At 46.0% G+C, this 24,443-nt stretch overlaps 1 protein-coding gene across 1 annotated transcript in view; it reads right to left on the reverse strand.

Annotated features, from left to right (window-relative positions):
* The window catches only part of STAC (SH3 and cysteine rich domain), a 111,238-nt gene that overhangs the window by 26,118 nt on the left and 60,677 nt on the right, over positions 1–24,443 (reverse strand). Inside the window, exons 3-8 of the mRNA XM_049629050.1 lie at positions 22,166–22,266; positions 20,356–20,437; positions 19,089–19,204; positions 12,526–12,603; positions 2,098–2,163; positions 296–384 (exon numbers count right to left, since the gene is read on the reverse strand). Of these exons, the coding sequence (XP_049485007.1) occupies positions 296–384; positions 2,098–2,163; positions 12,526–12,603; positions 19,089–19,204; positions 20,356–20,437; positions 22,166–22,266 (532 nt within the window). The remainder of the gene's footprint in view (positions 1–295; positions 385–2,097; positions 2,164–12,525; positions 12,604–19,088; positions 19,205–20,355; positions 20,438–22,165; positions 22,267–24,443) is intronic.

Below are 24,443 nucleotides of genomic sequence, written 5' to 3' on the forward strand. Positions count from 1 at the left end.
GATGATACGCTGAACCACGCTTCTTCAAGTGTGGTTCCAGATCAGTCGCATCAGAACCACCTGCCCACCAGCTAGAAATGCAAATTCTCAGGCCCTCCCCTCGTGCCCCCCCCAGACCTGCAGAATCAGAAACCGCAGGGAGAGGGCCCAGCAATCCGTCTGCTAACAGGCACAGCGGGTCACTGGATGCACAATGACATGTGAGAATCACTGCTTCATTCTTTTTTTTCACGTGAAAAACATGGACTTTAAATGTTCTTTTTAGTTTTTCTTTAAAAAAAAAGGTTTTTATTACCTCATTTCCAAATCTTCATTCTCCTGTGGTACAAATTTGTACAAGGCAACATAGGTGTTCATCTGTAATGGTTCTTTGGAAAGAGATCCCTGAGAGAGAAAATTCAAAAAAAAAAAAAAAAATGAGAGAAGGAAGGAGGAAGAAACTGGGAGAAGAAAGAAACTAGAAAATGAGTAAGTGAATGCAAAGTAATTCCAGCATACGGATTGTAAATGTTAAAATATCTAACCATTATTAAAGGCCTTGTTTCCACCAGAGGTCTGTTGTACATTTCTTAGCTAGGTTTGCTTTCATTTGTCAGAAATAGCTACAAATTTCTTCAAATGAATTCTTCCTTTGCTATAGTTGGTCACGAGACGTGCCAGGTTTGGCCCCAAGAAGGGGAATATTGGCTTTATAGAAACAGGGACATAGGAAGAGTAGTCAACAACTTTCGCTTCCTCAAATGGATGTACCAATTAGCCTAAAATTTGGTATCTAGCCTATCAAAGGGGCTAAGGTATATTCATCTGGCAGTTAGTTCATGCACGTTGTGGAAAAAACATGGTTTTTGGCATCAGCTTGATTTAGTTGCTATCATAGAATCAGCATCTCCTATGACCTTGTAATAATGATAATAAAACTACCCTTCTGATAGTTTACTCTGTGTGCCAGGCATTATGTTACATGCATTAGCATACTTGAACCTCCCAACAGCCCCCAATTGTTGCCCCCAACTTAGAGATTATACAAGAGTCTTACAAGCGGTATATAAATATTACCCGTTATTATTATCCAAATGAACATCAATGCTACATATACTTCATAATATATACAATATATGCAATAAATGTAAATTATATAATATGTAAAATATAATTGTGTAATATTAATCTTGTATAACAATACACAGCATATATAATATATACACATATCATTATTTAACATATTATATATGTGCATATTAGATTATATATGTGATATACTATTGTATAATCTGTTTAAACACACAATATGATAAACATATACAATATATATCAGACATAAACAGAAGTTGTACACAACTGATTCACTCTGCATCCAAAGCTCAAGAGTACCTTATGCTATATATATTTCTGTCCTAGTCTATCCTTTTCTAATTATATAATAGTTACATATATTATATATAAATGAAATAAAATAGAATATGTACTTCTATACTATAAAATATGGTCATAATAGATTCTGTAATTGTGTACCTTACACACTTTATAGTGTGTGTCAATTTGTATGTAACATGTACAATAGAAACAAAAAGTATCCAACACAGTACTTATCCTTTCTACTTCTGATGCACTGTGATAGTTCTGTTTAGCGCTCTCTAGTTGTCACGCTATCTGTGCCATGGCGCATTAGGCTACGTTATTGTCTCCCATTCCACACTGTATCCTGTTCTAGACCTACTAACTTGATCTCGTCACCTACTTAGGTGGCGATCTGCAGTGTGATCTAAGGACCCTGCCTGGTCTGTTTTCTCGGACAATCCCAGAAGGAGGAAGGCAGGCTAACAGCCCAACCGATGAGAGACAGTCTCGGCTCAGCCAACGACGGGCTACTATGCTTAGAGCTCCCAGGTCCCTCCGGTGGACTTCTCCTCTATAAGAGCCTCCCAACTTCCCTCTCTGGTCCCTAGGAGAGCAGTTCTCTGCTTTGTTGGGTGGGATTGCCCGTGGTTTTGTCCTAGCTAGCTTGTCCCGCAATGGAATTTCCTGCTGTTTCTGAAGAAACCCATATACGTTGTTTTTGGTAGAATGATTGTTTAAGATTAACGCAGCCATAAATACCTGGTGGTGTAAGTTCTTTGCTTGGTCTCTGAAGTCGTCAGTGCCATTTTCTGGATAAGTAAACACTGTAGGAGACAAGAAGAAGCAGGTGCTTCATGAATGGTTCGGAAACATGCTTGGAAGATGTGGCTTATGTATTCCCTGTTCCACAGCTTCTACTTTACTCCTCACTGCCTTGTCCTCATCGTCAGCGACCCTGCCTTCCTGTCACCTCCCGCATGATGCTTCCCCGGCCTTCCCAGGTGGCCTTCTGCACCCCCTTCTCTGCATGCCCACACCCCGGCACATGCCAGCTAGCACGCTCCTGAACTTGGCAACTGGTCGTCCGCCCCTTGGCCTCCTTTGGCAACGCCCTTCATTCATCCTTGAAACAATGTTACTCATCTCTGTCAAAGTAGAAACTCATAGGTTAATGGAGTGGTGGGGGAGGTATGGCCTAACTGCACTCGAATTACCTTTTCGAAATACCAGATTCTTCTATCTGTTTCCAATGTGTTGGTTCCAGTTTCCTGATAGCTATTTTCTATTTTGCACATCCAAGTTTTAGCTTTTAAACTTCAAAATATTTCCCCCATCTCTTACTGCCAATGCACTGGGGCTATTATTTGGGATAAAAAAATAAACAGTGGTTTCTCATTTAGTTTGTTTTGAAATATGTACTTCTCTTCCTTTCGCACGTAAGCAGAGACTCTGCGGTCTTTAGTAAAGAACAAAGCTTCCCAAAATGGGCAGGACGGTTCACTGTCCACAGGCACAGCTATGGGAGGTGCTCGGTGGGTACTGGGGGGAGGGCTCTGCCTTAGCTAGTTCGGTCAGTCACATTTACCTCAGTGACACAGTGTGACGGCCTTAGTCTCACCGCGTGGATCTGCCTCAAACAAAAACGTGGCAAATGTTTCCAAGTTTGTACAATGGAATTTTGGTGTCTAAATTAACCTACCGCTTAGGTGACTTAACATTTAAAAATAACACATTGCTGCTTTATTCTTCCCTTTGGTCTCCCTTCAAATGATTTTAAAAAATACCAGTAAAGGAAGAGAAACACGCCACAGAAAGCCCTATGATCTATTTCGGTTACGTACTGACATTTCCACGGTCCTTCCAATGCACTCGATAATTGTGATGCAGAAAACATGCTTCAGAACAAGAGCCTTTGTAAACGTAGTGATGCTTAGTAAACGTCTATTCTCCACAGTGTATAGTTCAGAGCCTGTGCAGGAAATTCTATGATTCCTTTGAAGCCTAGACATAAATATGCAGTCATGGGAGGAAGTCTGGTTTGTAGGTAAGTGGAAATGATCCTATGGACCTTCTCTGCCTCGGCATCTGGCTAGTCACCTGACTAGTCTGAAGTGAATGGAGGCCAACACTCTTCCCTGGTATTATGTGATTCCCTAAAGCCTCAGGGTAAATATTTGATCCCATAAGCATAAAACTGGATACTTCTATAAGAATATTGACTATCTGAATGAAAAGAGCAGAGAATCTTTCTAGAACATTCTTGATTGGAGATACAAAGGGAGACTACGTAGGGTACATAACAGTTTGGACCGGCTTTACAATTTTGCATTTTCACATTATTGTAGCTTTTTGTTGAATATCGATTAGCCATCTGGTTCAAAATGTGTACCATTTTTGTGAACTGTGCTGCAAATTATTTGAAGTGACCCCAAATGTATTTTCAGCTATATGACTGAAAGCATAACACTGCAAAAAAAAAAAAAAAAAAAAAAAAAAGATTTTAAAACCCATTCCTGTGGGCTACTTCTAAGACATTGATTTGAGGGGAAAAGAATAAGGAAAAGGTAACTATTTTACTACAAATACACCATATGCTTTTTACATTTAGTGCTTTAAATTTGTTTTATTAAAAATAATTTGGGGTACCTAGTGGCTCTGTTGGTTGAGCATCTGACTTTTGATTTCAGCTCAGGTCTTGATCCCAGGGTCATGGGATTGAGGCCTGCATTGGGCTCTGTGCTGCACGTGGAGGCTGCTTAAGATTCTCTCTCTCTCTCTCTCTCTCTCTCTCTCTAGTTCTCTCTCTCCCTCTGCCTCCTCCCCTGCTTGTGCTTTGTCTAAAATAATCAAATAAATTAAAAAAAAATTGGTTACTGATTTCACTCATGACAACTATTCAAAGAATGTGTCCATTAAGCAGGCATATGAAAAAAAATTTTTTTAACGTTTATTTACTTTTTAGAGAGAGAGAGAGAGACAGAGTTTGAGTGGGGGAGGGTCAGAGAGAGAGGGAGAATCTGAAGCAGGCTCCAGGCTCTGAGCTGTCAGCACAGAGACCGATGCGGGGCTCGAACTCACAGACGGTGAGATCATGACCTGAGCCGAAGTCAGACGCTGAACCGACTGAGCCACCCGGGGGGCCTCAAGAAGGCGTATTTTTTAACATTACAGAAGCAAATGAATCTTTAGTTTCTGCCGCCTCCCCAAAGGACTTTCCTCTTTTCCTTTCCTATATTCTTCCTTTTTCATGACAGAGAATAGCCAATGGTTTTTCTTTATCAAGAACAATTGGTTTTGAGGTCAGTATTAAACTAGCCTCATAAACTAAAAGAAAGGGGCAGCCCTCTTCTCTGCAACTTTTCGTGTCCCTGAAAGAGCTCACATCATCTGGAAATTCTCCATTCCTTATCTGTTTGGTTGAGTACTTATAAAGTTTGTCTGGGCCTCGTATTTTCAGGGTGCAAAATTTAAAATATTGATTCAGTTCCTATCGTGACTAGAAGCCAATTCAAGTTCTCAACTTTTCTATTCCTTCCTAGGTCAGACTTTAGTCACTGATATGTTTCTTGGTATCTGCCCCTTCAAAATTTATTGGGGGGCACCTGGGTGGCTGAGTCAGTTAAGCATCTGACTCTTGGTTTCGGCCCAGGTCGTGATCTCGCAGCTTTGTGGGTTCGAGCCCCGCATCGGGCTCTGCACTGACAATGTGGAGCCCGCTTGGGATTCTCTGTCTCTCCCTCTCTCTGCCCTTCCCCACTCGCGCTCTGTCTCTCTCAAAACAAATAAAAAAATTTTTTTTAATTATCGGCATGAAGTGGGAGTCTTTTATTTTCCTTTCAATCTCTGTTATGTTCATCCTTTTTTATTACTGCGTTTTGCTTCATCACTCTCTTTTATTCTTAAAAAAATTGTGATTGTAGGTTTTATTTACCTCTTTTAAGGACCATTGTTAAAACTGGTTAACCTATCTGTGTCATTTGATAACTTCTCCTCTTACCACCTATTTATCCTTTTCCTACTGCTTTTTGGGGGCTTATTCTGTATCTTTTTTTCTGACTTAAGTATGATGCTTAGGTGTTTGCTTTTCAGCCTTTTAATTTTCATTTATTGTTTATTTTTATTATTTTTTTAATTTTTGAGAGAGAGAGAGAGAGAGAGGGGCATGCATGTGAGGGAGAGGCAGAAAAAGCGGGAGGGAGAGAATCTTAAGCAGGCTCCATGCTCATTGCAGAGTCTGATGCAGGGTCTGATCTCACGAGACCAGACTGTGAGACCATGACCTGAACTGAAATCAACAGTTGGATGCTTAACCAACTGAGACACCCAGGTGCCCCCCGCCTTTTTATTGTTTAATGGAATACTTTCAAAGCTAAGTACTCTAGTCACAATTTAGCTACATGTCACAAATTTTGAATTGTAGTATTTTCATTATGGCTTAGTTTTAAGTATATTCCAATTTTTATTACGAATTCTTTTTTGACACATGAGCTTTTTGAAAGTATGTTTTAAATTCCTAAATTATGGTTGCTTCTGTATCTTTTGACTACTGGTTTCTAACTCATCTGCATGATAGTCAGAAAGATATAGTCTATATAATATTAATTCTGTAAAAATTTATGAAGCTCACTTTATGGTCTGCCGGTAATCAATTTCATAATTGTTCTGTGTGTCCTTAAAAAGAATGTGAATTCTCCATTTGTTAGATAGAGTGCCCTTTTTAATTTAATTACGATTGTCAAGTGTGTCCTCAGATCCTCTAAATCCTGAATCTTTTTATGCACCTGCTTTGCCAATGACTTGAGAGGCATGTTACCACCTCTCACTATAAAGGGGAATGTCGATTTCCCTAATATTTCTGTCAATTGCTCCTTAAGTTCCTGTCATTTAAGGCTGTACAGTAAGTAGACGTAAGTTTAGAATTCATGTCTTCTGGTGAAGTAGACATGATCATGTAATGATAATTTTTTTCTTTAGTAATGCTTTTTTGGTCCTAAAGTCCATTTTTCCACACATTAATACAGCTATACAATCTTTTGCCCGTGGAGCTTTTAAAATAGAGGTAGTTTTTCACATTTATTTATTTGTTTATTTATTTTTGGGAGAGAGAAAGAGAGACAGAGAAGAGGCAGAGAGAGAGGGAGAGAGATAATACCAAGCAGGCTCCATGCCATCAGCACAGAGCCTGATGAAGGACTGTGAGGTCATGACCTGAGCTGAAATCAAGAGCTGGACACTTAACCAACTGAGCACCCAGGCACCCCTTATTTTTTCACTTTTAAACTTTCTGCATCCTTGTATTTTAGGCTGTTATAAACAGTTAAATAATCCAGTGCGTAAAACTCTGTAATCTAGGGTTTAGTTGATTTGCCTTAATTTTGATTACTGATAAATCTGGATGCTTTTCTAGCATTTTCTTTTGTATTTTCTATTTGTCTCAAATATTGTATGCTTTGTCTCTGTGCCCCCTCCCCCTCTTTCTTTTAGTTTATATGGTCGAATCTATTTTTTTAATCTTCTGGTGGCTACTCTCAACAGTTTACGAGGTGCATTTTACTTAACAAAACCTAAAGTGAAATAGTATCCTTCATTTCCCTCCAATTCATACAAGGATCTTTGAATGCCCATTTCTCGCTGAGATGTCTCGTATTTCAGTTAATGTCTTACTGACAGCTTTTTGCTAACATTATCTTTTTACGTGGCCAATGTTCACTTGGTTCTTTCTTTGTGCTTCATTCCTTGCTTCTCGGTCCCTCCTTTGAGATCACATTTTTGTCTCTGAAGTACATCACTGTGAAATTTCTTGAGCTGGTCTTTCTTCATGGCAGTGGAGACACAGCATTTCCCTGAATATATATATTGGAAGACAGTTTTGTGGTTGTTCCATTTATAGTTCTAAGTTAGGAGTTACTTTTCCCCCCCAGATTACTGAAGGTACCGTTCTACTCTCCATGTGGTTCCATTCCTTTGCAGGTGATCTTTCGGTCTGCATTTAATATTTTTTCACCTTTGAAATTGTGCGGTTTTGCCAGGATGGTCTCAGTATAAATCTTCTGAATTTGAGGGATGGTAGCTGTAATCGATTGTGAAACATATTAACCAGTATCTTCATGAACGTTGTCTCTCTCCCATTCTCTCTTTATGTACCTTTAAAGTGTCAATTAGATGCACATTGGACTTTCTTGCTCGTCCTCTGTGTCTCTTTTACTGTCGTGAATTCTATCACTTTGTCACCCTGGCTATACTCTTAAGCAATTTCTTTGGCTATATATTTCACAGCACTAATTCTCTCCTCAGGTATATCCAGTACGGTAGTAAATCCAACAATCAAATTTCTCTCTCTCTCTTTTTACATTTCTAAAAGTTCTGTTTGGTTTTCTTAAAATTTGCCCGTTCAATTTCGATGGTGTCCTATTCCTTTGCTATACGTTCTAGTCCATTTTTCATACCTTTAAATATATATACCTATGCAGTTATATATTTCTTTATTTGATAATTCCAACATAGACAATCTCTGACCAGTCTGATCATAAAAAAAGTTGTTTCGGCTCACTCTTACTCATGGTGGCTCATTTTCACATATACTTGGTGTATTTCAATTCTGAAATTACAGAAATTTCAATTCTGGAAATTTCTCAGGCTGGGGTTTAAATTCTCTTACTTCAGAGGCCATTTGGGTTACTTCTGCCAAGTGCCTGGTGCATTTATCCCAGTGGGCCACTGTAAACAAATTAAACTAAAATGTTACATTATTCTACTTTGTCCATGGAGGTAGTACGAATTCAGGCCCTAAACCCAAGTAAGAAGAGCTTCCTCCTTCCTTTGCTTCCTTTTTTCTTTCCTTCCTACTCCTCCCCCATTTCTTTCTTTTCTTCCCCACGCGAGTTAAGGTCAATATAGCATTTTTCTTTACTAAATTCCTCTACAGGGCGTTCTTTTTTCCTGGTGTCACTAAAGGTACTTACTTTGGGGTATCGGCATTTTCCCAAAGGGCCTCTCATCACACCTATCACTCTGCCTGCTTATCGGGTTTTGTCCTCTATTGACCGCACATGGGCCTTTTTCTTCTCCAGTCTGAGGCCCCAGGGATGTGCAGAGTAAACACTGGTCTTCACCCGCTTATGTCTCTGGATTCCTGCTTTATTATTATTTCTAGACGCTAAGGAATTGCCTTATTTTGCTGCCAGCTCCACCACGCGTTAACTAGAACTTTCTTTTAAATTCTTTTTCCCAGCAAGTTGAGGGGTGTGGTAAAGTAGAAAAAATTTCTCTAAACATCCAGCCCTCCACATAGCCGGAAAGAGAGTCCTCCTTGCTTTTAAACAGACCTTAACCTGCTGTAGATACCACACATCTGGATTCTAGGTATCTGCTGAGGAAGCCATTGAAATATTTGCTCTGTTTTCTGGGTGACAAACCAAAATGTGAGAGATAAAACCAGGGCATGTCAGGGGCGCCTGCGGGGCTCAGTTGGTTAAAAGTGTCTGAGGCTTGATTTTAGCTCGGGTCATGATCTGGTGGTTGCTGAAATGGAGCCCCGTGTAAGGGCTCTGCACTGACAGCGAAGAGCTGCTTGTGATTCTCTCTGCCCCTCCCCTGCGCACCCTCTCTCTCTGTCTCTCAAAATAAATAAATAATCATTAAAAAATTATCAAAAAGCTAAAACAAACAAAAACCCCAGCACATGTTAAAGGCAAGGATAAATCTTCCAAATCCAAGCTTGCCTTTTTTCCTTTCTGGGCAAAATTTCGTTGCTTTAGTGAACAGTAAGGTACCATGGGGCTTTGCGACATCCTCCAGTGGATGTGACTAACCCAGTTTTTTTCTAAAGAATATTTCTAGGAATTTGTCTTAATTATGTTCTATTCCCTCTGCTTCTCTTCCAAGAAAGTTATAACCACATGGAGTCATACCGAAATGCAGTTATGGAAGGCACCGGGTAACATCATTACTTGGCGTTATTCGAGCTGAAACGGGCTTCTCTATTTCTGGTGCATCCACAAGTAGGGTTGTAAACAACAACCAGAAACAGCCAGACCTTCCCAAAGTCTTCCATGAGAGAGAACACAGAGACTTCTTACGCTTCGTCAGGAAGAAAGGGGTAGGAAGAGTACCCGCTTCCAAGGTGCCTTTGGAAATCTTCCTCAAGGATTTTGACATGACTCTTGGCTGGCAGAAACAGTATCTGTATGCCCTGTGTATTTTTTAGAACGCAAATGAAACATGTCGCACAGAACAGCTTGTGACCGGAAGCCACGCACTGCTTCTGAAAAGCCAGCACCCTCCTTGCCATGGCCGTGGGGAGGCCGGTGGCCGCCTGGATACACAAGCAGAGTGTTTTCTCTGTGTTGTTTCCCAAATTGCATGGACAGGGGATTAAATCCAATCAAAGGAAAATGTTTTGAGGCAAACTGTTACATAATTAATCCCTCTAGCTTCCAAGGGCACATTGTAAAGAAAGCTCCTGCTGATCAAAGGAATAGTTAATAGATCTCCAAAGCTTTTTAGAGGTTTATTGCTTGCTAAATTCTTCCAACAGATTTCTTTGAATAAGGCTCTGAAAATGCCTCTTAACAGAAAAGAAATAGCAACTGTTCAACTGTGTCTTTCAGTGTATTACTTTGTGCCTCCGTTTCCTTATCTATACAGTGTGTGTGTGTGTGTGTGTGTGTGTGTGTTGGAGGGGAGAGAGTTGGGCTAAATGACTCCTTATCCTGCTTCTTGAACTTTAATAAGATTCGTGTGCAAATTCGGATTCTGCAGCTCTGGAAATGGCCTGAGGTGCTGCGTTTCTAACGGCCTCTCAAGTGATGCCCAGGCTGCTGGCCCATGGGCCACACTTGAGAGCAGTGAGGCTCTAGGCTGCCCCTCTGACACTTGATGACCTCATGGTGGATTGACTAAGAGCAACATGCCTCATTCGGATGATTCCTAAATATAGCTCCTTGCGTTATAAAAACCTACTGAAGAGCACTTTTTGAGGAATCCCCGGGGCAAATAGAGACCTTAACTACTGAGGAATGGGTGAGCAAGAGTGCCAGAAACGCTGGCCAGGATGCCTGAGGCAGGGAGGTAAGGGGTGGGTACATGCTGGGAACGACTGTGCTGAGGAGAAAACAGGATGTACTGACAGACTGGCTATGAGACTGGCCAAGAGGGCAGAGTCAAGTCTGACGCCAGAAGTTTCGACTTGATCAACTAGCAGAATGGAGCTCCTATTTACTGAGCAGAGACAACTGAGAGCCAGGTGGCGTGGCTGGGGCGGGCGAGGGGACCGAGGGTCTGGTTTGGGCGTGTTAACATTACGATGTCGACTTCACATTCAAGATGGCCAAGTGCAGCGGGCGATATGCACCTGGAGGCAGCAAGGAGCCTGAAATTTCAGAGTCGTCGATGTATGGAATAGTTATTTATACTGCTGGTTCTTTCATTTAACGGCCACAGCACCTCACGGATTCGGTATTATTATTATCTTCATTCCGGAAAGGAGGAGATGGGGGCGGAGAGATTAGGGCACGGCTTGGAGGCCACAGGACCGCTGAGTGAAGTCCAGTGGTCAGCCTCCAGAGCGAGGAGGGGCCGAGGACCAAATACGTCTGATGCAGTTAGTGATGAGCAGACCATCGGCAATTTGGCGATTTGGTGTCAGTGAGCGATGCGGGCGGAAGCGAGGCTCAGAGGACAGAGCAGCTGATCAGACCAGAAGTCTTAAAATGAAGGTCTAGGTTAATACCAGTGTCTGGTGGGTCTGTGCTCAGCTGCTGAAGACGTCCGGGGCTGCTGGCCAAATTCAGCGGCTGTATCCGCACTGCTAGACAGGCTCCTGCGGCATCACTGCCCGGCCGTGACATTCCCCTGGCGGCCGGCACCGTCTGATTTGTCTCTCCGATGGTGCTACCAAGCGCTCAGTGAACGTCCGCATTGATCCGAAAGTGTCGCTCTCCCCATATGATGCCAGAGCATCCTTGCCCTAGCAGTGAGCTTTCGCAGATGTGAGCGGGCTTCGTGGGGGGGGGGGGGCCCTGGTGAACACTGATGCGTATTTAGGAAGGAGTCGTGGAGGATTCTCCCGAGGGAATCACAGAAACACCGTCCTAACTAGAGAAGAGACATAAATGAACTCCTGGAGCTAAGGAAGCAGAAGCGATAGCTTGTAAGACAGCTGCTGATAAAGCAGCTACGGAGGACTGATTGCAGACCTTCTGCTCCCAATCTGGCAAAGGCAGAGGCAACTAGTCAAGTGCAAGATCTACCCAAGACGGCACGTCCCCGTGCTTCCCATGCAGGGATGAGAGCTGGCAGGGATAACTTCCGCCCCGGAGGACGCATTCAGCCCAGGTTAACAACGCAAATCAGAACCCACAACTTTTCTAGGTCATGAGCCACCCTGAGGACAGCTTTGTGACTCCCGTACTTTTGCGGGGCATGGTAAACACTTCATAAATACCTTTTGCATAAGTGAGTGGAGATTAACAGAGGCTCGGCATCAGAGAGGCTCGGCAAGATTCATCCATAAGGGGCTGGTTGTTTCTTTAAACTCTGGCTTAATGTTCTTTCTTAACGTTAGCAAGCAACATACGTAGTTAGCATTCCATGTAAATTTTAGAAATTATCGTAACAAAGGCCTAAGCTATTAGAAAATTAAGTAGTATTAATACAGAACGTTGGGCTATGGCTAGATCATACCGAGAAGTTTTTGAGCGTTCGTTATCTCTGCTGGGGAGAAGCCACATGGGAGGTCCATACTCGCCTGGTACCACCACCCCCTTGGTATGAGGTACTTCAGCTGTGTCGGGGAGTAGCTTCTTCCAGAATAGGTTGCTCATCTAATGTAGGTCAGTGGGGGAAATGATGCATTAACAAAAAGGTCCAGAAGTGACTCCTGGACCCCAATGTAGCTAAGTCCGCACTTACTTAGTCCCGGATGAGAACCGAGGAGACAGAACTCAAGGGAACGTCGCAGTCACGTCAAGGAAGTCCACTGGTACTTATGCCCAGTTTGCCTCCAGAATATTGAACACTTGCTAAGACTGAATTCCAGAGCGAGAGGAACACGTGCTAAGACCTTCCTTCCAGAGAAGGAAGACACCTGGCAGTCAACGCTCCCTGCCTGCAGACCTCGATGCACAGTGTGATTCACTTTCGTGCTGGGGCAACGCCCGCCCCCCCCCCCCCCCCCCCTCCCCCCCCGCTGTTGCTGCGTTTTCGTGAGTCATACCCGCCTCCTGGCCCGTCAGCTTCTTCAGGAACCTCCACGAGATCTGAAGTCTTAGAGAAAAGAAGGAAGAGCTGGAATGAACAAAATCATTTCAGTGGGCCAACTGGGCAGAGATTTTGACGTCAGTAGAAGAACTAAGGAAGAATTTGCTTGATTCTCAATGATTGAGAACCTGATCATTGCTGTCCAGTCTATTTGGCTAAATTTAGAAAGGGTGTGTGTTCCCTCGTGGGCACCATGGCTCCCTGCAGGTGTGCTTGCAGGGCTCAGGGGGTGGGCACATGATAGGCGCTCAGTGAGCGTTGCATGAATGTCTAGATGCACAGGTCATAGTCTTCTTCCCAGGAAGAGACAACTGAGGGAACTCAGAATTCCTGCCCGCACCCTGTCGTGTCAAATTCTCACTAAAACTAGAGCTCTTTTGTAGGTGAGTTCTAAATATAGGCAGTCCCCAAGATGGTTTGACTTTGAATTTTTGACTTTACGATGGTGCAAAAGCAAGACACGTTCAATAGAAACTGTACATCGAATTTTGAATTTGGATCTTTCCCCGGGCTGGAGTTATGTGGGATGATCCTTTCTGGTGATGCGGAGCAGCGACCACAGCTTTAGGACAGTCACCCGATCACAAGGGTGGACAACAGGTACGCTGACAACCCTTCTGTGTCCACATGGCCATTCTGTTGGTCACTTTCAGTACGGTAGCCAATCGATTATGTGAGAGAGTCACCAGTTCATTATCAAATAGGCTTTTTTGCTAGATGGGTGTGCCCAACTGTAGGGGAATGGAAGTGTTCTGAGCACGTTGAAGTTGGGCCAGGCTAAGTAAGATGACTTTCCGGAGCTTCGGTGTAGTGGGTGCATTTTTAACGTGATATTTTCAACTTATGATGAGTTTATCAGTATGTAACCCCACTGTACGTTGAGGAAGATTTGTATTAATTATAGAGAACAAGATGGAGTATTGAGGGATGCATTACCTAGGTATGAATTAAATGCTATTGCCCTTGCTGCAAAATTGTTTCTGTAATACTCTTCTTCTTTTTTTTCCTTTTAATACGAGAAGCTATAGTCATTATAGCTTATAGTTGGTCAACCTAACCTGCTTAGGTTACAGAAATAACAACAACATCTCCTCTAAGTGGCTAATGGTTACTGATCATTTACCACTTGCTGTTTCATGTTCTATATTTATTCTTCACAGTAATCCTATGCTAGACCTGCCTTTCAGGTAGGGATGTGGAGCCCAGGGAGAAATCAGTAACTCTTCTCCAGGTCCCACAGCTAGTAAGTGCTGGAGCTGGGGTTTGAACCTCCCGTGTCGTCTCCAGAGCTCATGCACTGTGCTTTATCCAGCGATGTGGGGCAGCGGCTCACATGGGCTGGTGACAGCCTTCATGGCCATCCCATTGGGGGCCTGAAATAGGCCTGGGTGGGAGTATTTACACCACAGAAATTGGCCAATGATACAGATCAGAGACCAGCCCCAGCCGCCAGTTAAACGCTTAGGAGCGTACCCCTGATTGCCGATGCCCCAGCTTTCATCTGCCTGGCTCCCTCCTCTTTGAAAGGGGAATTCAGGCGGCCTCAGAGGAGAGTCACATTTTTAAAACAATTTGTTTGTATCGTAACAGAGAGGAACAAGTTTGCCTTCCCAGCCCATCCAGGGGGCTAGAGCACGTTAGCATCACCTTCTAGAGACTGATTTTTCTCACAATTTAGCTTTAGGCTTCTCCCCAGCCGTTCTTACTTTCATGACACATCAGAAAAGAAGAAAAAAACACAGATGTCACGGGGTCTCTAAGTCACGCATCCCCTGCTCCTTTGAGGCTCACTATTTCTGACCAAAAGTTGCTCTTATTATGTTAATTTAATCTGATGAAACTGAAGAGTGTTCGCACACTAGCCAACCAACTCCCAGAAAGTTTTCGAATCTGGTTTCTGCTGGCCTTCCCAAGCCATCAAGCCTTTCACACTCTAGGACATTTGAAAGCACATTAAAGGAAACATAACGATTTCGAAACAGCCAGGCAGCGACTTGCCTACAAAGTAAAGCCGGTGCTTCGACAGCTCTGGAAGAAAACAAACGCGTGGGACAGAGCTTTGCTATGTGGGAATATGTTAGCTCTAGGACATAACAGAACTGCAAGGAAGGCAAGCGACTGAAGTTCATTACCACGTGACCCTGCAGGAAGGAAGCAACATCATTTTAAAGTACCGATCAATTGTTTCTGTTTTCTTCATTGAGGCAAGGTGGACTCTGGGGAAAGAGTGGAGTGACAGATACTTAAGGACAATTTGATCGGTCTTTGTCTCCCTGCAGCTCTGAGAACGCTGCCTTCAGAGAGCACAGTTCCAAGAAAATTTCCTGACAGAACCGGTGGCAGGAAGTTGAAATGGGCTGTGATGAATGGATACCTTATTGACATGCAGAAAACCATGGCTTCTGCCCTCGAAACCAGGCTGTAGGGTCCAGGCATGGCTAGAAACAGAACCACTTTAGACAGAAAAGCAAACCGGACATCCCTAAGTTGTCTCCCTGATGGTCTTGCCATTGCTACCATGACTAAAAAATATGGAGGCGAACACGTTATGTTCATTGCCTACGGTGGAGTGTTTCTGAGGACGTCTCCTCATCATGCGTTCAGCACAGCTCAGAACGGCAGGGGCCAGGGACAGCCATGTGCTGCTGGTGCGGCCTCCTCGGGGCCACCTCTGGGGAGCCCCCCGTCTGCTCTTGCCTCCCTGGGCTGGTTTTCCATTTGCCTTTCCACTAGTGCGAGTATCAGCCAAGCACGGGAGATACACGTGCTGCACGTGGACTGCAGATACGCTGGCTGTCACCAGAGACTTGAGAAAGGCCCATGTGAGCAAGCAGGTAAAGTGGACCGGGGTCTCTCCGCTCCGGCCGGAGCAGTTTGTATTTTTCTTTTGGACAGAGGTCTTGACTCGGAAGGGGTGACGGCTACAGGCTGAATGTGGCCTTGGGGGAAGCATCTCACTGGCAGCGATGGCCCTTCTCACTCTCCTAACAAAGAAGATGCCACATGGTGTGTGGGGTTAAGGACACGATCTGTACCTAGATCAGTGGTTCTCAAACTTGAGTGGGCATCAGAATCACCCGGAGGGCTAATGAAGCACACAGAGGCCCCAGGCTTGTTGCAGCAGGACAGGGCCCTGCTCTTTATATTTTTACAAAGCTCTTCAGTGGATCCAGATACCCCCTCCCCCAAACTTTGAGAATCGGTGGTATAAAACAATAGAAATTAGAGGCCAATCGAGAGTCCTTGTGTTTGGGCAGCTTAGTCTAGTTGAAGGAGAGAGAAAAATGAAACACAAAAGTGCAAAATACCAAGCAATCTGCAAATCACTGTGATACATGAACCGGTTGCTCTGGGTGCCCAGGGAAAAGGCACCTGACCCAGACCTGGAAGAGGGATGTTGTCTACACAGAGGTAGAAACAAGATGTGGGCAAGGCCCGGCAACACTCAGGCGATGTGAATGGGAATAAAGGATAAGGACATCCAAAAATGCTCTCCCCCGTGAAAAACACAAGAACACGGGCAAAAAGCGTCCAAATCAACTTTTTCAAAACTCCAGAAAGCAGCCAGTTCTCTGGGAAGAACGTGGCTACCTAGAGAGTTGCAAAGTGTGCTCAGTGTTGGGAACATGAGTAACGAGAGGCTGTGTGTATCTTTGAGGGTTCTGAGGTCAGCCTTGAAGAATCCCTTGTTAATTCTTCAAGCATTTCCTGAGTGCCCCCTAGGTGCCAGCCCCCCGTATAATGAGATGACTAGGGAACAGAGAGCCCTGATGTCTAGTCGCTGGGTCTGTAATTTTGGAAAGAGAGGCAAAAGCAGACAATTATGCTTCAATTGTCTCTATCCTATAAGAAAGGAAGTTTTTGAAGATCCGGGAGGGGAGCAATTCATCGTGCTTCGGGGAGTCTGAGAACTCTTCATGGTTTGTGTAAAAACTATGTGTAAAAACTAAGACCAACAAGTTGGTCTTAAAGAACTTCAACTAGGGGAACGGCAAGTCCTAAGATATGGAGATGTCAAAGAGTTTGGTGCGTTCAAGGGAAGGTGGGTCTTTAGGGCAGTGACAGGCCTCATATGCCCTGCTAGAGTCTGGGCATAAGCAAATCAATACAGTGTTTCCATTAGGAAACCTGCACAAAGAATGTCTTCAAAAGAAGACAAATCTGGAGGTACTGATACGAGTAGACTCGAAAGGAAGAGGGGAACACAGCTATTTCTTGGAAATAATCTGGGTGAGAGATGGTGGGATTCAAACCTCCAGCACTGGGGACAGAGACAAAAGGCACTTTTGATACACATTTCTGAGTTCTGAGTGACAGGACCCAATCACCGATAGGGTATCAGTTTAGCTTGGACATGCTGATTTAGAGATCTCTGTAGGACCAGTCTGGTACTTGGACAGGAGGTTAGGACTGTAAGTATCTAGAGTCATCAGCTTTAGACATGGTGCTTGGACCAGTGGAATGTGAACGAGATAACCACGAAGAGCATGGGGCACAGAATGGCCAAGCCAAAGCAGAGCCCTCCGAACAGCCCTGGCTTAAGGAGTGATTGGACGAACATCAGAGGAGACGGGCTGAGCGGAAGAGCAGAGTGGAACCCTGGGCGGGGGGGTGGTGTCTAGCCTCTTACAGAGCCCAGTAATCGGCCCCATTCAGGGATGGCCTGGGAACTGCCCTTCTCGGACAACACACCTGCCTTTCTAATGGATCACACCCTTGTTTCACTTCATAATAACAACTCAAATTCAAGGGCTAGATGCTTAATGAAAATAACATAGCGGCAACTGCCACGTATTGGGTGCGAGGCCCTATGCTAGAAGCTTTACTTATACTCTTACTATTAACCAACCCACGTAGCAGCCGTAACCAATTTATACGTAAGATAAATCCCATCCACGTGTACTCTGTATGTTTTCATCACATTGAGCACCACTTTCACCCTTCTTTTAGGAAATGAGTTAACATTGCCACAGGGACTGCCGATATGATGTACAGCCTCCCGAGGGAGATCATGAGGGTCAAGTACCTTAAAATGTCACAACTTACACCTGCACTGCTTGACCGCAATGTCTGCCGAAACATACTCCATCCTTACTCCGAAATCCCGCAGCGCTCATGTGACTTAGTTGGTATCATACCCTTCCCACGTATGTTCTTATTCTTAAGAAAAATGGTACAAGACCTGTAAGAGTGTATTTCTTAAAAAATGTTAAAGAATGCCACCCGCTTTCTTCTCTGTTGCATTGGTCTTCTGTGACAAGTCGTGAACTCCGAGGGTAACAAGCCACGTCCTCCACTTCTTGGTGTCCTCTACGGTGCTCGTGAACTGGAGGCACCTCGTTCACGTTTGCCGAGTGAGACGGAGAGCGGATGGACGTCAGTTTTGTGTTCAGCCGGGACACCGAGTCGAACAAGTTTTGGTTCTTCCCTCTTAGAAATCAGTGGGATGCATGAAGAACAGGGCTTTCAGGGAGTTTAAAGGTGGCATCTAGGGTAACCATGTGGCACCAGAGGACCTGCAATCCTACCTACTCAGCCACCCGACCTCCATATCTACCCACAGACCACAATCTAGGTTATCCTGCGGATTAACCTGCACCCACTGAGGGAGCTGCTTCAACTCAGCCCCTGAGGACCCCTCTCAGGGGTAAGCCCCGCCCTTCTCCCACGATCCACGGGACCCAGCCGGGCAGACCGCCCGGTGGCTCATCTGTGCCCGGAAGCCCCAGTCTAATAGGGGATGTGACGGTAGTTGGGTGCGAGCTATCCTCCCCGGAACATGCGCTGGCAGGTCCTTGCCTCTGCAGGAGGGATGGTGGCCTTCAGCGTGATCTGCAGAGCTGTATGGCATCTTGGGGCGTTTATAGAAATTCTGGTTGGGGTAGCCAGCCAGAGGATGATGACAGCATGCAGCGGGGATGCATGGGAACAGTGCTTTTAGAGCAAGTAAAATGTAGAAGCGGTGTTTGGGAGGGTGAGTGTGCCATGGAACCAGGCCCCCACTAATGATACAGCTCAAGCGCCTCTGGGGAGGGGGCAGCTCTCGTGTGAAGCCAAGGGAAGTAACTCATCATACGGAGAAACGACTGAGAAAGAGCTGTAGTTTTGAACTGGGATGTAGCTGGAAGGAGAACTGGACACAACTGGGACTCTCCTGCTCCCGCTACTCGTTGGGTGAAACCTTTCTGTGTGTTGACCGACATGTTGTTATCTATTACTGGTGGAAGGGGAAGGTGGGGGGAATGCATGGACAGTCAAGGAGCAGAGGCCAAGAGCATGGTCTTTGAGGATGAGAGTAAAATGATCCCTGGGTGCTGGCCACAGAAAGGCAAGTGGCCCAAGGCATCTGGGACTTCCCTTCGGAGGCTGCCTGACTCCCAACAGACCCGCCCTCCTGAAGAATTTAGGGGGAAACCCACCGCTGCTGCAGTGCCCGAGGCCCTCCCTCCCAGAGCTCTGCAGGTGGACTGAGGGAAGAAGGGGACAATTACAGAGGTTCTGTGAGGCGAGTCAGAGCCACTGCCAGAGCTGCCCTTCTTTGTTCTCTGGGCCAGGGAGGTGCCGAAGCGGAGGGTCTCGTAGACAGGGTCCACCTTATTGCCACAGGCTGCAATGGAAGAGAAAGGTCGTCTGAGTGACAGGTTTCCTCAACTTACCATCAGGGATGCAGCCAAGCCTTTATCACATCTCCTGGGTCAACAGCCCTTGAGAAGAAGCCTTTGTGGGGAAGACCCACTAATCCCTGGGAAAATGGAGCTCTGTGTGGTCGGGCTTTCCTGGCAGATTTCTCACCCCTGTAATAGGTGCTCATTGGCCAGGTCCTTCCCCTGCACCCATCACTTATAACCAGAGCTCTCTGCTCCCAGACACTTCCTGATTTGTTGGTTTTCCTCATTTGTTATCTGTCCCCAGGACTCCAACTTCAAGGTTCTTCCCAGGGACCAGCTTTATTCCCTCTAGGGTGAGGTTTTGCTCGCCAAGGTGTGAAGCCTTGAGCGAGACACAAAGTCTGCAGTAGGAGGCAAGTGTTGAAAGAATTGGGCATCACCAGGCCTCGTGAATTTCTCTTTAAAAGCTTTCTGACTTATCCATTTCTAGTTTAAAACTCGCCCCCCATCCAAAGGCAAAAATAGATGTAGGGATTCTCAGAGAGAGAGAAGAGAGAGATGGAAGTAAACTGAAAGATATTGTTAAAGAATAAATTCAAGCCAGAAATATCTATACATATAAGACATCTTTTTGGTCCTCATTAAAGAAGAAGTGATATTCACAGAGTTCCTTCCAAACATTGGTCTATCATTTACAATTATTTTTTTACAACAATTATGAAAATCAGCCTTTGCTGTTCTCCCTTTACAGGGTCTGACAGGTTGGGTAAAGTGTCCAGACACACAGTTAGTGGGTCAGCGGGGAAGCTGGGCTTCGAGTCGGCTCTGTGAGATGCTACACTCCATGCTATTCCATCCCAAAGGAAAGGCATTCCCAAAGGAACAGCATTCCCAAAGGAATGGCTATTCCCAAAGGAATAGCATATCAGCAGCCTTTGGGACTTGGGTGTTTTTCAAGCTTCATCAAGGAAAGGAGAATTTGCTCCACCTAATGTATCCCCTCCAGCAAAGCCAACAGTCGTAACCCAATCAGCCAGCAGACAGACGCACAAACACACCCCACTGGGCCTGCGGTCCTGGGAGAACAGCAGCCGTGAATGCGGACCATGCTGCTCAAAACCCAGCTCGGCCCATCAGCGTCCCAACTCACCGATGGGCATAACTTCTTTAATGCATCCAAACTGTTCGTGAATGAGCAAAGGGGAGCTGTAGTAACGCCGAAACCCTTTTGGCTGGAGAGAGAATGAGAAAGAGAAGGGCTTAATGTCACTGATGAGATGGAGAGAACCACACAAGAGCTCTGAAGATAATACCAGCTGGTTTCGCCAGGGGCACCCCTCTGTCGCTCTTTAAGATGCTGGCTTGTCCTACAAGTTATCCCTGGGGGGCGGGAGGTACAGGTGGCAGTAAGCAAGCTACAATTGCACCTAGAAAGCAAGCCCCAGCCCTGTCCTTCCCTTTCTTGCCTCTCCTCCTTCTCAGACCATAGCAGCCTCCCTTGTGCCCAGACTCCTCTCCCATCATCTCATCTCCCAGGATCCAAATGGACTGGCATGCATTATTTCAACGTGGCTTACTATTGAGGTTTATTAAAATCATAAAAGGCCTGGAAAAGTGGAAGCCGACCTGAGAGGGAGGCCGTAAGGCCCTTGTGTATATGACAAGCTCCACCCAGAGCCATCTGCCTTGTGTTCTAGACTCTGTTATGTTTTTCTGACCCCTCAATCATGGTCTTTGCTTTGGCTTGCGGGCATCTCCATTGGCCGAGGAGGAGGACGGGATCAGGTGAGGCAGGGGTTTTAGAAAAGAGGATACTGCCAACCAGAGTAACGAGATGAACTAAGAACCTAATTATATCCCAGTGTTGGAAGGGAACTTTGTGGCCCAGACCCTACTACAAGTCTAGAATCCTCTCCGATATTCCTGGAAGGTGGTATCTTCCTTTTTTTGAATACTGCCTGTGATGGGGGTGGGGGGTTGGTGGGAGGAGTGCTCAGTAACCCTGAAGGCAGGCCTTTGGTGACACTGTCTCTGGTTGGTAAGATTTGGCATCTACTGATCCTCAGTCTTTTCCCTGGAGCCACAGAGCAGGATAGAATTCCTCAGGTCTTAAATTTTTTTGAAGATCGCTGTCATAGCCTAAGTATCTACCTCTAGGGTAGACATTCTCATCCCTTCGACAGTTCTTTGGCCATCCTAGTTTCAATACCCTCAAAAGAGGTTCCTTTTAATCAAGGATAAATTCCTTGAGCAGGATAGAATTCCTCAGGTCTTAAATTTTTTTGAAGATCGCTGTCATAGCCTAAGTATCTACCTCTAGGGTAGACATTCTCGTCCCTTCGACAGCTCTTTGGCCATCCTAGTTTCAATACCCTCAAAAGAGGTTCCTTTTAATCAACATGGGGCGGCAGTACCGAGCCCACACTCCCAAGATGGTAGACCAGCCCAGAATGGGCCAGGGCCATCTGACCTTCCTGGCTTTGGCCGCCAACATCTGTCAAAGTGGTGTGTCAATTTTTATTACTCTCCCCATTTTTGAACGCGGTGGTTAATCTCTCTCCCCTTCTTGACATCCCCGGTGCTGTCAGCCAATGGAGCACTGAGGTGACCAGCCACCCTAGGTTTTCTGGGCTGACGGGGTTCCCGGGATGCCCAACTTTCATCTTTAAAACACGGACGGTCCCAGGACGTGGGACTTCTGGTGCTGACGTTGAAAAAGTTCCAACCCCGGACAAGTTGGCCACTCTGTTAAAGACCCTGAGCCCTTTCACATGGGGAGCGTCTGTCTCTTAGGTTGATAAAGCTCCTCTTCTGGTTGATCATTATGCCAATAAGGAAGCCCGGTTGGCAGCCCTGGGGTTCTGGGGCCACCTTCCTAGTGTCCGGCTACCAGGGTGCCGCGGGGAGGGAACTCGGGACGTGCGGGGGGTTCTGGGCTCACTCCTGGCACCAGCCCTTACCAGCTTGCCCATGCACCGCTGGGGTGCTAGGCCATCCATGCACTTGTGGTGGAGGCTCATCTTACAGGCCTTGCAGCGCAGCCCATGCTTAGCGTTTGCTCCTGTCAGACACGCGCGAGCTTCGGTTAGGATGCGACCCCCCTTTACCTGGCCGACTCGCATCAAGTCCCTGAAAGAGTGGTTGCTCCCCAAACCCAGGTACTTCTTCTTGTCTGTCGCTGTCGCATGATGTCTTGGAATGGACAAGATACTGTGGCCCATTCTTTTCCCTTCTCCCACCTCTTCTACTAAGGTACCAGCTCTGCTTTCTTCCTACTCCCTTCCTCCCCATCGCTCCAGAAAATCTCAGCCTCCTCCATTGTTCACGCAGCTCAGGCTGGTAAGTGCTGGTCTCTCTACCCTTCCTACAGGCCGCCCGTCTCTGTTCTTCTGTACGTCTTGCCAAGTAGGGGAAGTGCTGGAAATGTTGCCCATTTTTACCCGAGTTCCTCTCACAGAGTCTGAGCTATCAGACAGATTCTCAGAAAAATGGCCGACAAAGGGGGAACAGCATGGTCTGTGTGCGAGGGGGGCTGACGGTACTTAGCGTGGGGACAGGGGACTGGATCCGACACCAGCCCTTGTCTGGCAAAAGAGGAAGAGGAGGTGGGCAGCCGTGAGAGCACTGCTATAGGAGTCACACAGCCTCCTGCGACAGGAGGCACCAGGGGACACGGCGTCATGATGGGGTGGGAAGAAAGGAGGAGAGGAGGAGAGAGGAGAGAGGCACCCTGGGGACCGCGCTGTTGCAGTGAGGCTCAAGGCAGCAGGGCTGGGGGGTAGACAAGATGGCTGGTGTGGGGGCCTCAGGGAGCTGGGAGGGGTGTCGGCCACCTGCAGTCTGTGTGTTACAGAGCAGTTGCCGGGAGACTAGGTGAAGATATCAGTGTGTGACGTTTGTCTGTCTCCACTTGGTCCAAGACAAGAGGTGCGAAACAGAGTGAGCTGGTTGGCTCCTAACAGGCCTCAAAAATGGGCTGCCAAAATGGAGTGTAGAGCTCTTGGATAACCGAGCACATGAAGCACATTAGAAAAGGTTGAGGGAGGCGCCTGGGTGGCTCAGTCGGTTGAGCGTCCGACTTCGGCTCAGGTCATGATCTCACGGTCTGTGGGTTCGAGCCCCGCGTCAGGCTCTGTGCTGACAGCTCGGAGCCTGGAGCCTGCTTCGGATTCTGTGTCTCCTTCTCTCTCTCTCTCTCTGCCCTTCACTCCCCCTCCTCACCCCCCGCTCATGCTCTCTCTCTCTCTCAAAAATAAAATAAACATTAAAAAAGTTTTTAAGAAAGAAAAGGGAGAAAGGTGGGGGGCTGGAGAGGGTGCCCTTGTGGAGCCACTGAGGCACTGTTACTTTTATCGTGCCCCTTCCACAAAATGAGAAGGATAAGGCCTTCTTCTCTACCGAGTCTTACTTAGAGTGGCATTAAGGAGATGATTTTAAAAGCTTGGCTTCTGTCTCCTGGAGCCTGTGGGACCCACAGCTGCGGCTGTGAACGAGAAATGTTCACACGAAGAATGTTGTTCAAGAAGACCACTGGGGAGGCAATGGGACTCCCTACATCTCACAGGCATTATTAATACGTACATATACCCTGAGACGCGTGGCCTCAAGTATCCCACGGCACCCGCAGCTGACTCCCGAAGCGAAATGAGGAGACCATCCCAAGATCATGTGGGAAACACAACCCTCTTCTCTGCCGTTGCCTCCTGGGCTCTTGTCCGGACAAATTCCTAACTGAACTAGTTTATCTGTTTTTGTCTTCCTCCCGTGCACACACAGGGACCAGAACAATCGTTTACAAATGCACTCGAATCACCTCCCTCTCTTGTGTAAACATCTTTCAGTAGGTTCTTCCCGTCTTTCTGACATTATACAAAATGCTCAGCAAGGTGGGCAGGCTTTGGATGATGTGGTGGGAGCCTGTATCTGCCTTGATCTCAGGCCCATGCCCTTGATCGCTATGCTCTAGCCACATGGCCTTCTGCAAATCCCCTGGATGCACAAGCGCTTAAATTCCTCAGGGTCTTTCACACAGGCCGCCCTACATGCCTAGAACACTGTCTCTATGACTCTCCACTTGGCTAGCCGGTGAAGAGACCTTTGGGTCTCTTGCCATTTCTTCAACGAAGCTTTCTTGGCAACATTCCCCCTTTTCTGTCTAAATGATCTTTTTTATTTTTTTTTAATTCTTTCTTACAGCACTCTGTTGTTATTTTTTCCCCAGGCTTTATCACAATTATT

Source organism: Panthera uncia, chromosome C2 (genome assembly GCF_023721935.1).
Source record: "Panthera uncia isolate 11264 chromosome C2, Puncia_PCG_1.0, whole genome shotgun sequence".
Taxonomy (NCBI): Eukaryota; Metazoa; Chordata; class Mammalia; order Carnivora; family Felidae; genus Panthera; species Panthera uncia.